At 36.4% G+C, this 15,065-nt stretch overlaps 1 protein-coding gene across 22 annotated transcripts in view; it reads left to right on the forward strand.

Annotated features, from left to right (window-relative positions):
• The window catches only part of PLEKHA5 (pleckstrin homology domain containing A5), a 168,839-nt gene that overhangs the window by 127,837 nt on the left and 25,937 nt on the right, over positions 1-15,065 (forward strand). For 8 of the 22 annotated variants that reach the window (XR_008822096.1, XM_056340516.1, XM_056340518.1 and 5 more), the window contains 4 exons: positions 501-584; positions 3,277-3,396; positions 4,094-4,147; positions 10,594-10,674. The exons of 3 other annotated variants lie outside the window; for them this stretch is intronic. Coding sequence is in view for 18 of the 19 variants with exons in the window: in XM_056340516.1 (XP_056196491.1) it covers positions 501-584; positions 3,277-3,396; positions 4,094-4,147; positions 10,594-10,674 (339 nt within the window). In the remaining variant the exon portion in view is untranslated. The remainder of the gene's footprint in view (positions 1-500; positions 585-3,276; positions 3,397-4,093; positions 4,148-10,593; positions 10,675-15,065) is intronic. 11 more of the 22 variants (XM_056340519.1, XM_056340535.1, XM_056340524.1 and 8 more) reach the window with 3 other exon arrangements.

Consider the following 15,065-nt stretch of genomic DNA (forward strand, 5'->3'; position numbering starts at 1 on the left):
TCTTTTATACAAGACTCCTGTTTCCCTTTTGTTTTTCATGCTACTTGGGTACATAACTAGCTTTTGCCACTAAGTTAAAAACACAGACCTGGTTTTAAGTGATGGATAATTAGGAGACTGGCTATTGACAATCAGTAGGGTAGATTTAAGATTTAAACCCCATCTATATAGAGATCTTGGGTTTTTAAACAGCTTTCAGTGATGGGTGAAAAACTAAAATTGTTGTTTACATGGGCTATCAGTAGGGTAACAACTGTGACCGAGGACTTTTAATTAATGAATGATGAAAGGTGGGGTATTTCTAAAGTTTAGAGGTGGGCTACTCGAGTGTCCTAGATGGTAGATCAGCAGGGAGCATGACTGGCCAAAGCTGGCATGAATCATAGCAAATTTGTCATGAGCGTGGAGTTGGCTTGACTTTTTTTTTTTTTTTTAGCATTTAATAGTTTTGAGTCTTTAGAGAACTGTGGATCATACTGTGCTATTTTGTTTTTGTACAGCATGTTTTTGTGCCCGACAGAAGGTCAATGCCAGCAGGTCTGAGTTTACAGCCTGTTACTCCTCAGAGCCTCCAAGGCAAAACAGTGAGTTGGATTTTTATTTGGTACATCAGGGGTTTTTTTAAGAATAATTCTTTAAGTATGAAGAGGCAACACTAAAATTTTATTCTATTCAAAGCTTGCATCTGACAGCAATTTAATTTAAGTAGCTTTATCTTAATTATCAGGGGTTTTTAAAGCAAAGCAATACTTTGTGGTTCCATTAAATTCTGAGAATATTGTGTGGCCACTGAATCCAGATTTTCTTTGAGAAATACAGGTATTTTTTTAATCATCTTTGATACATTACAGAAATCCCTGGGAAAGGGTAGAATGCATCACAGCACACTTACTTCTCCATTACTTAGAAAATCCTAGAAGTAAAGTTTACCTTTTTTTGAAATCTTAAGGATACTAAAATTGCATTTGGTAAAATTTTGTCTTTTCTGACATCTGCTAGTTTACTGTGGTAGAGCTGAAATTCTCATTGAAGGTATTTAATCAAAGTAGTAACAGTGAATACTGTCCACCTTCCCAACTGAAATGCAACTCTTAGCCAAAAACTAAGAGACTGTCCTAAATTTGTTATTTCTTTACCAGGTTTTGTCTCCTTTCCATAATCTTTCTCTATCCATCTGAAATTACTGTTTGAGAGAGTTATGAATCAAGAATACAGATTTTGAATCACACTGTGGGCAACAGCTCCCCAGTAAATCCTTCCATTGCCTCAACCCCTGTTTCTTGCACTTCCCAGCATGAATCCCTGGCACCTTCGGAAATTTATGGGTTGGCCTTTGGCAGCTGGCGCCTTATCTCTGCACCCTGTTTTCTGCAGATGTTTCTTTGGGTTCACAGCCCCCTGAGCTCTCCTGGGCTCTGCTGCTGGAGCTGGGCTAGGGGGCAAGGAGGTCCAAGCTTCTGACCGTAGAAACCAGAAGTCCTGCCCTCAGCATAAGCGTTGCAGGGGCCAGAGGAGGAAACCTGTAGGTAGCTCTTTAAACAAAATTTTGTGTTACAAGAATCCCAAGAGTTATGTCGAAAGCACAGCATTTACAGCAATGTAAAAAATGTTTGCAACACTATGAATATCTGGAGAGGAGTAAGGTTTACTGTTCAATGGGCTCCTCTGGAAAAAAGTTGGCTTACAAACACTGGATTTAAGTACCATTAAATAGCTTATTCCTAATGCACTAAAATTGGGCTTTTGTAGAACGCACCATGAAGAATTTTGAACTTGAAAAAGTGATTCACTGTTCCTTTTGCTTGAAGATGCTACTTTCAGTTATCTTTCTTCTAAAAATAAGTGTTGTTCTGCTTTGCAATGATGCTAACTTTCAGACTGAAAGCATTGTCACCAGGTTTTGGAGAGAACTGGAAAATGTCTTGCATAGCAGTCTAGATTTACACTTAGTCTCTGCAATTAAGTATCTTAAATCCAAGTATTGAAAGAGGACCTTGCAATAAGAGCAAGACTGACCGTTAGACAATTTGGCTTTGGTGTTGGTTTTCCCTCAAAGCAAATGGTTTCGGCAGGTGACGCTATGTGGCAATCCCTTGCTCCCTCTTGTGGGTTGCTTCGGTGCGAGCTCACACCAGTGCCAGCGCTACGCTTGTTCTTCTTTATTCTGGGAAACTGGTATTCATTTTTCAGTGGTTTAATACGTGGGTCTCTGGAGCTTTTTTTTCTTTCCTTCTTTGCTTTGGGAAAATTCTGTGACTGCAGGAGAGAGCGAGCAGGGGCTTAGGGTCTGATTTGGGTTTGGGGTATTTTTTAATTCAGAACTTGTGAGAAAATCAAAATGCTGGATGAACATTTAGCCTCTTATAAGATTGACTTCTGGAGAAGTGTAAGAAACAGAAGCAAACAGAAACATCAAAAAAATACTTATGAGTTAAGTGTTTTGTTTTCTTTGAAGTATTGGTAGTAGAAGTGGTTCCCAGGAATGGTTCAGGTAGAATTTCCCAAATTGACCTAAACTGATCTGTGTGTCAGGATTACCTGACAAATACCCATTTGAGCGTGACTTTATTTCCATTATATATGTAGTCTTGGGGTTTAAATACTATTCTTCATCCCTTCCTAAGGATGTATTGTACATCTTAGTCATAAAAGTAAAGCAATAAATGAACTGGTAGCCTCAGACCTGTGGAAGGTGGGATGGAAAATTATTTTTGTCTTGCTTGTGTAGTTTTGTTTTGTGAAAGGGGATCGGTTCTGATGTAGTTCAGTTATCATGGGGTTTTAATTATTTTTACTCTTAATTTTGATGCAAACTTGAATAATTATTTTAGAAACTAAATATTCTTGAGGGCATTTTTTGATTGTGTCACCAAGCTCACATGGCTGTCCATGTACAGGTAATGACACCCTAAGGGCTGGAATTACCTCCCCCCTTCACTTAAGTCAATATCATCAATTTGATACGCATGTCAGGAAAAGTTTTGAGGGCTGCACAGACTTTCTTCTGCAAAATCCTCACTTATTTTTGTCCTTTATACAGAATGTTCCACTGTTTTGGCATTTGCAGTATCAATTGTTTTGACTAGTTAAAAGTTAACCCTTTGTTATATATTTGAAAGTGGACAATTTTGGGGAAAATGGTATATCTTTTGTTGTATCACTGTTAGAAAGTCTTTGTAAGAAAGATACTAAGAACTCTAATTTTAATTAAGTTTTGTTTAGGATACCAATTAACCCTTTTTCTACTCTTTGGCTTGTCACACTGCACTCCTTCAGCCAGAGGAGCTCACGCTGCTGCTAATAAAGCTGAGACGGCAGCAAGCTGAACTGAGTAGTATCCGGGAACACACACTAGCACAGCTCATGCAACTAAAACTTGAGGCCAGCAGCCCAAAGGTCAGCTATAAAGCAATGTGTGTCATGTACCATTCTCACTAACTTGTAGTCATTCATTACTCACAGTTCGGGTTGTACCGTTAGTGCAAAATTTTCTGACTATTGTGGGAGTAGAATAGAGTAACATTGGTTCTTGTGTATGTGATGTTCTGCTATTAACCCTTTGAGGTTTCACTCATAGCTTTTTTTAAATTAGTGGAGTCAAAATTACATAGGAATATTTTCAATATATTGTTAAGTTTGAAATTAAAGGGGTTTAACCTTTTGGCATTATAAGCAAAATTAGTAGTGACCATGAGACTAACTTATTGATTCTACTGCCTGGTATCAGATACAATCTTATTTGTAGTCTGTGTATGAAAATCAGGACATGTTTAAAACACAGATTTATCAAAGGGTTTATAGTTGTCTGTGTAGTAGACATTTACATCAGCTTACTGTATTTTATATGTAAAACCAAAATGTAATGTGGTAGTTTGTAGTCTGATTCATGGCAAACTTTCATCGTTTCTGTTTCGGGATCAGTACTTGTTAAGAGTTCAACAAAACCAAAAAAAGGCAGATAAAAGCGGCATTATATTTCTACGTAAAACAGAAAGATCACTGTCTAGTTTACATCTTAAAGCTCTTTTCATGCATTCTGCACCTTCTGTCCCTTTCCTTTCCACCACCCCCCACCCTGACTGCTGCCTGCTAGAATGAGATTCTTTCACATCACCTTCAAAGGAATGCCATATATTTGGATCATCAGGTGGGATTTGCAATTTTCTTGCGTGTTTACATTTCTTAATGCTTTTTGCCTGCTTCTATCAAGCTGGAAATATTTGGGGAGAAGGATTTTCAGTGCTTTTTGTAAAGTTAGATATTTAGTACATGACCTTTTTAAGTAGCACAGAATATCATAATCGATTACAGATTTGACATGTAATGGAAAAAATAACCCTCAATTTAAACGTCATCAGAATACAATAGCCATTTACCAATTACTTTTTCTGTTCTTCATTTCCTCCTTATAATAACACTGTGGCGTTTTACCATCTTTAACCAAAGTTGTACTGTATTTATTTCCAAGCTCATATGACACACATGCAATTTATAGAAGATTAGTACTTCTGATAATTTTAGTTTTCTGGATTAAGAAGAGTTAGATGTTTCTACAGGATGTGAAATGAAAGGGAGGTAAAACATGAAAAATATTTCAAATAAAAGCATAGCTCAATACTTTCCTTTTACTCAGTTATTTCTTAAATACTTATAGAAGAATAATATTTTACTTCTTCACGATTTCTTATAACTTACTGAATGCGGGTGCAATTCTGTCTTCACTAACATAATTGATAGCCAGTGAAGAACGGTGATACCACATACCTCTTTTTGTAGCTCTGTTGCATGATCAAGTGGGACTTCCGTACAAGTTGTGTGTGAGGTTTTTAAATGGGAAGTTTTTGCTAGCACTTATAAAAGGTAGTTGTAAGTTCTTAGAAGAAATATAAGCAAATAGAAGTCCATTAGTTAAAAATATAAAATTTGCTAAGCTTTTTCTAACGTTCTTTCTTCTGATTAAATTTTTCAGCCTTAGACTTAAAGTGTTCTTGGAGCTTTTATGTCCTACATGTTCCTGTAATAGGATTTCAATGAGTTAAGAACCACACATGCACGTAGAGACATAAACACACACACATACATGTGCTTGGTTCATCCAGTGACTTTATTTTCCTGTTATCTTTGAGGAATAAGGTGTGTCTTGTGACCAATTCAGTTAGTTGTCAGTGTGACATCTCTGCCTTGTCTTAAAGAGCAGCAGGAGGCCCAGAACATTGGGGAAAAACTGCTTGCTAAATTAGGCCAAAATATTTCATCCAACTCAAATATTTCCAGTTTATAATGTTTTGGAATAAGGGAGTAATTCTGTCTTCAACAATGTAATTTATTGCCAAGAAAGTATAACTGTACATGTGAAGTGTAAAACTGTGTACTAGGCTGTTGCTTGATGAGCCAAGCTTGTGAGTGTATATATATATATATATAAAATATATATATATATTAGACAGAATTAAATGGAGAGAATTGCCTACGTATAACATGTGAAGTGGTAAGGAGGGCAGGTTTTTTCGTTTGCATCAGATAAAATTTAGAATTGCAATGTGATGTGATAAACATTGATTTAGGGAAAGGTCTGATTCTTGTAAATGTGCCATAATTACCCCTACCAGAGATACAAGAAATCACTGCACTTACAGTAAGAAATCATTATGAAGTCTAAAATGTATTACCTTAATCACTAATCATGGAAGAGCAGGTTGGAATACTTGTCCCAGTTTCGGATCAGTTTTCTTTTTTCCCTTGTTCTAATATAATACTGCCACCTACCTGTATGAAATAAATCCCCCGGAGAGTCTTTTTGCTTTGAATACCACTGCTTCTAGGGTGATATCTCATTTATATCTCTTTATTACTTTGCCCATTATCAGCTTTCCTTTATGTTGGGAAAAAAAAAATAAAATCAAAGTTTCTTTTAGTCTGAGTGAGGCCTTTCTTCCTTGTTACCTGCATCTGTAACCAGTTTGCATAATCATTTGCCCTCTTTGAATTTTAAGTGTCTGGTGTACTTAAATTAGGTAATTCCACTCCTGCTTTGCCTAGAATACATGGTGGAACTCCAGTCCCATTGTCTTCGGCTTTCACCTCTTTGGTCACAAAGAATTCAGTACTGTATATAACAATAATCAGTAATTACTATTTGTACTGAGGCTGCACAAGTGAATTTTCAGGCAGACTAAAGTTCATGTGTAGGGAGGGTAAATTCTGGGCTGTTGCAGTAAGTTGTCTACTGGTTAGGTGGCTTTCTTATCAAGGCTCAAGAATATCCCATAGCCTTTTTAAATCATACTTAATTTTATATTGCTGTTTCCTTTTGAGATGCTTAGAAATTCTTCTGTTATGCTTTTTGACGTTTTTATATTTTTGTTGTTGTTGTTGGAGTTCAGAGAGATAGGGAAAAAAAGACTGAAGAGACTGACACAGATATATCCAGCCACATGATTTCTTTGATGACTTACGTCCAAAAAGAATGATTGCCCAGCATCCTTTTTTGTTGTTATTTTTAGAGTTACGTTGTGAGTTACTCTGCTGGCTCAAGGTTTATAGAGAGGTAGGAGAGAGACTCATCTGCCTTTTAGAAGGTACTTCTTTGGACATAGCTAGCAACCCTAGGCAATGATGACTTGTTTGCCAGGGTGGGACATGTTATGAAGGCACATGTAATCTCAGTCTTATGCACTATCAAATTTTAAGGGATCACTTACTGCATATTACTAAATCCAAGCCAGCAGTTTCCTTAATGTATTTGTACCCAGTAGTTACAATAACAGTAATAAAAAATAGGAACTCAAATAAAAGCTAGACATGCTTTTTATCCCTTTGTAAATAAAGCCGTGGCAGAAAGTGCCACTTGAATCAGTCTGTTGATACAGAGAATTCCAGCAAACCAGTCTTTTAGTATACTTCTGCATTTTATGTTGATAGTAAAACTTTTCTTTACAGAAAAACTCTTTTTCTACTGAGCTCAAACTATCTATGTAAAACTCTCCATGCGTGTTTTCATAATTTATTTCAGCATATCCCAAGTTGGTTTGACACAGTAGAAGCTCTACTAAATTAAATTTAGTCTTTTTTATCCCTGTTTTTTGAAATGGCTATTTATGTAAATAGTGTAGGTGTTAAGTAGTTCATACACTTCTGTAGGTATTTTCATTTTTAGTTTCTTTCACTTTTCAAAGGGTGCATAAAAATAAACAGAACTTGAACAAGAAGTTGTCAAATAAAGGAGTGAAGGTCCCACAGCCAACATACATACTGTCTTGGTGGTTTGCTTTTGTTTTCTCCTCTTTACTACCCTCTTTCTTAGATGCCGAAGGTAGTAAATTAAGAGAGGCTGGAATAGTACAAGGGGGTTTGGATAGACCTGACATATATTCTGTATTATATTTGATATCTTGTGTTTCAGCCTAAAATTCTATATCCTATACTAGCACCATATAGGATACTACTTTACTTGTATTTTTCAGGTTATCTGGAAAAGGTAGAGGGAGCTGACCCAGCCACCCTGTTGTTCTTTCTGCTGCTTTTTTTTTCTTTCCCTTTTTCCTCCCCAGAGGAAGAAGGGAGGCTCAAAACCAGGGGCTCTGTAGGGTGAAAAAAAAAGAGTATGCTGGAGGCAGCATTGCTGTACAAAGAAGGCAGTGAGGAAAAGTGCTTCCTTCTTTCTTTGGACAGAAAATGAAAGAGGAAAGATGGGAGAAAAGCTTGGTCGGGTCCTATTGCCACTGCTTTTGCCATCAGGAAGCTTGATAGGAAATGGATAAAACTGCCAACCTCAGCTCAGTCTTTTGTCACCCATAACATATACGGTCTTATCTCGTCAGTGAGGTCAGCTCTGCCGATGGGGAGCCGCTCTTCCAGCTGATTGCTGCCACCAGAACAGCACACACTGAAATGTCATCTGTGTAGGGTGTTATCAAACACGGAAGCGAATATAGGAAAAGGAAGGAAGGGGAGATTTGTTGATAGATTGGCTTTACAGTTTAAAACACAAACTACCCACTCAGATGCTCACTCATAAATAATGTGGCTGTTCATATAGATCATATATCCAGGAGGTGTTTTTTTCGTTTTTTACAACTGGAAAATGGTTTTATATACTACATCACTCAAGAAAAAAAACAAAGATAAAGCATCACTTCTGGGGAGGAAGAATTATTTACTGGAAGTAGAAAGCGATAAAGCCAAGACTGATTAATTTTATTTGGTTTTACTGCTGTGTTGCTGTGTGGCATCAGGCAGTACACACTTTAATTTGCTTATGATTTAATTTGCTTATGAAAATATTAATTCCATACCAAACAAATACTATTTGTTTTCTGAAGTGAGAGAAAATCAAGGCTTATTTCTGTTATGAGCAAGCAAATATTTTTCCTTGAGCTATTTGTTCAATGTGAATAGTGTCCAACTTCAGTGTGGGACTAGCCTCATGATAATGCTTTAAGAACACAAAACAGGTATCCTCTTTGCCTTTTAAAGCATGGCACTTGCCGTTGTGTCCCGTGTAACTGGTTTACTTTGCTAGTTCTTCAGTACACATTGCCTTGCGTGTGCGCTAGCTTCAGTTAATGGAAGGTTTGTGACATGTGCTCCCTCAAGAATTTAACTTCTCAACAGTCAGTGGTTTTTTTAGAAACAGTATTTCCTAAAGGGGGGAAAAAAGCTTGCTATATTTGACTGCTACAAAGGCTCTTTGGTTGGCATTACTATACCAGTTCTGTGGGTTTTCATCTTTGTTCCATAAGGGCTTAAGGAGCTGGAGCTTTTCTGAATATAACTGGCCTTTGCAAACAGTGTTAGATAAGCACAGTTAAGCACTAATGGTAGTAAAAATATTGGAGAAAGTCCTATAAATCAAAGTTGGACCTCGTGGGGGACAAAGTGTTATTTCAGAACATCTTCTGAGCAAATCCACTTCACCACTTTGCTTCTTTTCTAATCTGGATGAAAATAATCTTTGAACAGTTCCACAGAAATTAATTCCAGCATCGCCTGTTATCGGTCAGAAAGTAAAATTTTGAAATACTGTAAGAAAGAAATAGCCAAAGAGCCTGAAGCTCTTAAAGTCCTCCTAATAAAAATGCATCTAAACCCGTGTACTTCCAGTAAAATATTTCAGCCTCAGAGCATAATTTACAAATATTTCAGTTGGCTGTAGTTTGGTTGCTTGGCTTTGGACCTTATTGTTGATCTTACTATTGAGACATCTTTTGGTATCACCTAGTGCACCCACTCTCTGAAAAAAAAAATGATGTAAAGGGAGAACAACTTCTTGTGTCAGTTCTAGTTTTTTGTTTATGTGTACTGTAGATGATGGAGCAAGTGGGAAGGGTTGCTTGTTTGAGGTTTTTTTCCTGCCTTGAACAAACAGCATCATAAGCTTGCCTTCTTAAGTTACAATACTCTTCATTGGGTGATTAACATATCAGCTGATTATACTTTAGTATGTATAAAACAACAACAACAACAAAAAGGTCATCTGTCTACAAGAAAAATGTGTTTCCCATGAGGAGGAAAAAAAAAATACTTCTCCAAATGTACAAGTTAGTGTTTTTTCCTAAATAATTAGGAGTAAGACATTCCAAAAGGCATAAAAAATTCAGGCTTTTTGTTGCATTTCAATCTGTGAAACAAAGCCTTGCTATGCAAATTCATGGTGAGTGCATATATATGTGTAAAGACAGAGTGAAAGATCATAAATATTTATACACACACTTCCTTCCTGTCTGACCATACTTGAAACAAGTGTTGCTAAGGTTTCCTAAAGTTTCAAACGAAAATACAGGGGGGATTGTGCATTAAGTGACTTTTAGTTTCTTTTGGAGAGAAAAACGTATCTGTTTTAATAATTTTTTCCCTTACTTTTAGGAAAGTTTCCTTTTTAAAACCCCAAATACCATACTGTTTTCTGTGCTGCATACTTTTTTGAAATCCTAAATGTATGCAATTTTTATTTTAATCATCAAAGTATCTGGTTTTGACATTTACACACATATCAATAAATGATTATCATTACAGAAAATGTCTGACTAGTTCTGAAATATTTTCACACCCATATATGGGGGTGGATAAATATGGTGACTAATGATTCAAAGTTCCTAAGTGTATAAATCAGCGTAGTATATAAAGACATTTTTTGATACGTGAACATGAGCCTAAACCTTGCTTCAGTGTTCAGAGGCTGGGAATGCTTATATTTTTAATGTACATTGAGTTATTAAATCTATAATTTAAAAGGTTTTCTGATAAAGGTTTGAGTGTTCCTATTGCATAATCCGATAATACTTTTCATTTCAATATTTTGCAAAGCTGGGGTTATTTGAAACATTTTTATTTTTAAAAGAGGAGAGTACCGGTGAATAACTATTACTTTTTGGTTTTGAGCATTTATGTGGTTTTGATACATTTGTTTGATATTAAAGTTTTCAGATGTTGATATTACTGAATGATGGAATATGTAAAAAGCATGGGATAAAATGTAATCTACTGCATTATTAGAAAAAATTAAAGTAGAGGCTATATTTTACAGTGTCGTCTTTCAAATCTAGCCATGCTGTAAACTGATGTTTGCTGTATGCTCCTCCTGATTTGAAATAGATGAAAGAGAATGAACCTTTAATCACCATGGTTCACACTATGATTGAGAACTCGGCGCTAAGACCGCAACTGTACCAGCAAGTAAGGTCTTGGATAGTGAATGAAATTGCTTTATCATCTGCGAAAATTTTCCTTAGTGACAGTTTTGGTTGTTCCTCAGATTTATTCATAACATTGGTGTTTCTCTTATTTGCTTTGGAAAACCACAAGTCATCCATGCTTTATAAAATGCTGCAATATCGTTAGCATGGCTTTTGCTGCGTTTTTGTTGTTAAGTATTAAATGTACACTTTTGAATTACTCTTTCTGTCTAGATGATTTAAGTAGTTGATGTTTTATGCAGGTGTCCAGTAAATTCATAAAATTTCCAATAAGCTTCCAACATTTGTCTTAGCATGATTCTCTGCAATTAGTGTTCAAAGGTGCTTCTTTCTTTTGACCACTACAAAAGCATGTGAGTGGCGTTTACCTGGTCATTTCTGGCAATTTTGTTTTGTTCTAGGAAGTGGATTTACAAGTTTTTGTTTGTACCTACCAAGCCTTTAGCCACTGGAGAAAGGAAGGATCAAAAATACTTTGATCTGGGGACTGTAAATCCAAAAGGCAGTGTCTGTTCATAAAGTCACAGCAGACTTAACCGTGCACACTTACAGAGTATCTAGCGATGGTTGTAAATGGTAAGATGGAAGAAGAATCAGAAATGTGAATGGAAATATTGTCTGTGAGTTGAGACCTGCATTAACTTATGAGCATGGCCAATACATATCTGTTGGCACTGCAGTCTTAGGAATACCGGTGCTTAATTGAGCAGCTGCTGTCACATCAGGGAATGTCTAAGAAGTTTCTAGCCTCAACTGCAACAAAGATGATGTTCTTCTGTAAAGGACTATGATAATTTTGCAGCAGGTGAGGTGTGCAATTCTGGCTGCTAGTCACAAGGGAGTATCTGACCTGTTCCCTTACGCTTGCAATTATGCCCTTGTGAACCAAAATGACATAAAAAGGTTGCACAGGTTGAAGGAAAGGAGATGTTCTGCCGTGTAAAACAGTAATGTGGTAGTGGTTAATGCTTTGCCCTGTTTCTAAAAAAGTCTGCCTTAATTTCATGTTTCATTTTTTCTGGACGTCAGCTTCACATAGTAGATTGATTGTGATCCAGAAAAGTTGTAAGAAAAATTTCAGCTTTCCAAAGGAGGTTGGGTTGTGAGTGACTTTGATTTCAGGATCATGCAATTTGTGCTCCTGTGTGTAAACTAGGAGCTTTACTTGGAACCTGAAGGAGCTGTTTGGGAGAGGAATGGGAGAAGTAGGGTGCCCTCAAGCCCTAGATGAAATTGTGTTTTCTTTTCCACCCCCCCACCCCCAAGAAGCCTAGCTGTTACAATTTTTTGAAAGCAAATCAATTTTCTGTAATAGCGTATGTAAGACCAGTAAGTCAACATACCAAAACATGACCAAAGGTGCTTTGGAGGTGTCAGGGTAAACTAGCTCAGCTTCTAACACTCCTATAGACACACCTGCGGTATAGCTGTGGCTGGGCTCGTCTGCCCACTTATTTAAAGATACCAGAAAATTTCAGAGTGCTGTCTTGGCAAAGCACGCCATCAGCTAAGGTATTGCTACACAGCACTGCCTTCACCTTGCAGACGTACCTGCTGCTTCCGATTTGACACTGGATAAGCACCTTTTTTGACATTCTTGTCAAAGAAACAATGAAACCAACAGGTCATGAAGACTGAATAACCTTTTGTCACTGGGGATGTGGTTTCTTCAGGTCAGAGTGTTTGTGACATGTTGGCAGGCTTGGGCAGAAGATTTGCACAAGCTGGAGAACAGCAAGACTTTCTGCTTTCATGGATGAAGTTTCCGATATGAAATACTGTGTCAACTGATTTCCAGGAAACGAGAAAAATACACTAAAAATTTCCCTACCTAAATAGTCTTCTAAACTTTTGTAATTGAAAACTAACCAGTTTAAAATTCTGGGAACCTATTTAAAGTTTAAACAACGTACAATTTTTTATTTTTTTTTTATTCCAATAAGAGAATATATATTTTTTGCTAGTCATCTTTCCCGATGCAGTTTTAAAACTATGTAAACAATTGGGAGAAGCCTCTGTGTAAGCAACTGAAACCCGTTTTGTTGTCAAGATGATAAACTAGTTTCTGATGACAGTAACTATTCCTGTGGGTACAAAGAAAGGATGTTTCTTTGCTTCAATTTATCCAGTTAAGTTTTATGACTGTGCTCATTTAGAGTTAAGCAAAGGAAAGCAAGAAAAGCTTGTAATTAATTAAAAATTAAGGTGTCTTCCTGTTCACTTGTACTTTAGTAAAATAGCTAAAATACATATTATTTCTAATGTGTAATTTATAACACATTTTTGTGATTTGTTACATCTTCACAGTTATTTAAATCACTTTGACTTACATCAGTCTACAGACTTTACTGTAAATTTGCAAGTATAAGCCAGGACAATGATTCCATATATAAAGACGAGAAAAATAGAGACTTTTTACAGCCTGGACCCACCCATTTCTACCTTGTTTATGTTATTATTTCTTTCTAATGCTAGGTGAGGAGAGTTAATCTTCTTTTCTAAAGCAGTATATGATGATTTTAAAAAGTAGAATTATCCTCAGTTCCTCTTATGTGTGTGAGTTCCCTAAAAAGGGAAAAACATCTGAGTGCAACAACTTAACACCAAGTCTTTGCTTGGATTATTATTCTTAATATATTTAAAATGTATTAAAATAGTCCTTGTTTTTTTGCTCCTGTAAGGATAGGGAGATCTTGTTTATGGCTATTAGTATTAATAGTATTATTATTGTTGCAGCTGCATGCATTTAAACTGTTGTGCATGGTAGATTTTGAGATTTGTAGGTAGAAATATTTTTCAGGTCGTGTTACAAACACAGGATGATTGCATTTGAGCTAAAAATCTTTTATTTCCAATTTGTATTTGCAATGTTATCTGTCATGTTATGCACAATTAGAAGAGAATCTTGCTTACTGTGGGGTAAATGCCCGTTTGCCCTGCTTCCTGATAGTAAGAAGTACTTCAAAAAAGAAAAAACAAAAAAAGCCTCTTGGAAGTCTGACTTTAACTTCGTGCTCCCCACAATATGTCTTAGATTGTCCTGTTTTAATTTCCTAAGTGCAGTATTTTGCAGAGGTGCTCAGTGTGCTCTCAGAGTGTGAAATTGCCTGCCATGTATTTGTTGAATCAAAATGGTTAGTGGAATCTGAAAATAGCTTATAAGGTAATGAAATAGTACTGTCACTGGAATGTTTTTAATCTTGACTGCTTAAATAGGTTTAACCCTTTATGTCTCAAGAGAGAGATTTGCCTAATCTGCATTTATTTGGAAAAAAATTTCCCTCTAAGGACATTTTATATTGTGTCCATTGTGGTAGATTTATCCACATCTGTGATTCATCTGGTACGGGCGTTTAATGGAGATGGGGACTGTACAGTAGCTAACAAATTGTTAAAACAAATTGTTTCTAACACAAAATGGAGATTCAATTAAGGTCACTTTAGCTTTTTACATGTAAGATACACGTTTGGCCAAGTTCTGTGTGTGTAGTTTGCATGTCAGGAATGGCAAGTTCTGTTTGTAGGTATCGAGGGTGTTGCTCCTGAATGTTTTGGAGCTGTGCAGTGTATTTCATCACATTAAGAGGGATGGAATTTTTTTGTAATCGAGTAGGCAAATGTCGGGGGAAAGCGTAGAAGCCATCAGCAAGTCATGTCGTTGGTTCAGTAGGTGGCACTCTTGATCTGAAATTACTGTCCTGGTAAAAGTATTTGTAGAAATGATTTGGTGAGAGAGGCATTTGTTGAACGTGACATAAAATACATTTTGATAACTTGATCGTTGGAGCTGTTATAATGCATTTTCCAGGGTTATGAGGTTGTTAACCTTTCTTGTAATGTTTAATTGCATTTTGTCTACTGCTATTCCTCTCATAATTCCAGTAGGATGCAATAGCATTCTGCACTTTTTGCCTTAAGCTGATATATAGATGTGCTGTGGAAAGAGAAGCTGCTGTTTAGTCGGAGACTGATTAAGTGTTTCATACTATTTTTAGAGGTTTTGTGCTCAGTCTACATAAAATGTTGAAGTAGAAAAGTTGAAATGAAGTGGCTCTCCAGCAGTGCCTATTGTGGGAAACTAGTACTGCTGACAAAAGCAAGAAGTTGGCAGCAATTTTAAGTGTGGAAGGATTTTAATAAGAAGAATTAGCACGTGTATAGTGTTCCTTGAAAATGTGGTTTTCTTCTCTGAATACATAAAATATGTTCCTAAAGGAGGTAGGCAGGGATAAGGATGCTGAATTGGCAAGCTGTGTTAAACTCAGCTATAATTAAGGGTGAAATGCAAAAAATAAAAAGTTCTCTTTTTAAAAAAATGTGTAAAAAAATACTGGCTTGAAAAAGTAACATGATATCTTTCCAGGCAAGCCA

Source organism: Falco biarmicus, chromosome 5, assembly GCF_023638135.1.
Source record: "Falco biarmicus isolate bFalBia1 chromosome 5, bFalBia1.pri, whole genome shotgun sequence".
Classification (NCBI taxonomy): Eukaryota; Metazoa; Chordata; class Aves; order Falconiformes; family Falconidae; genus Falco; species Falco biarmicus.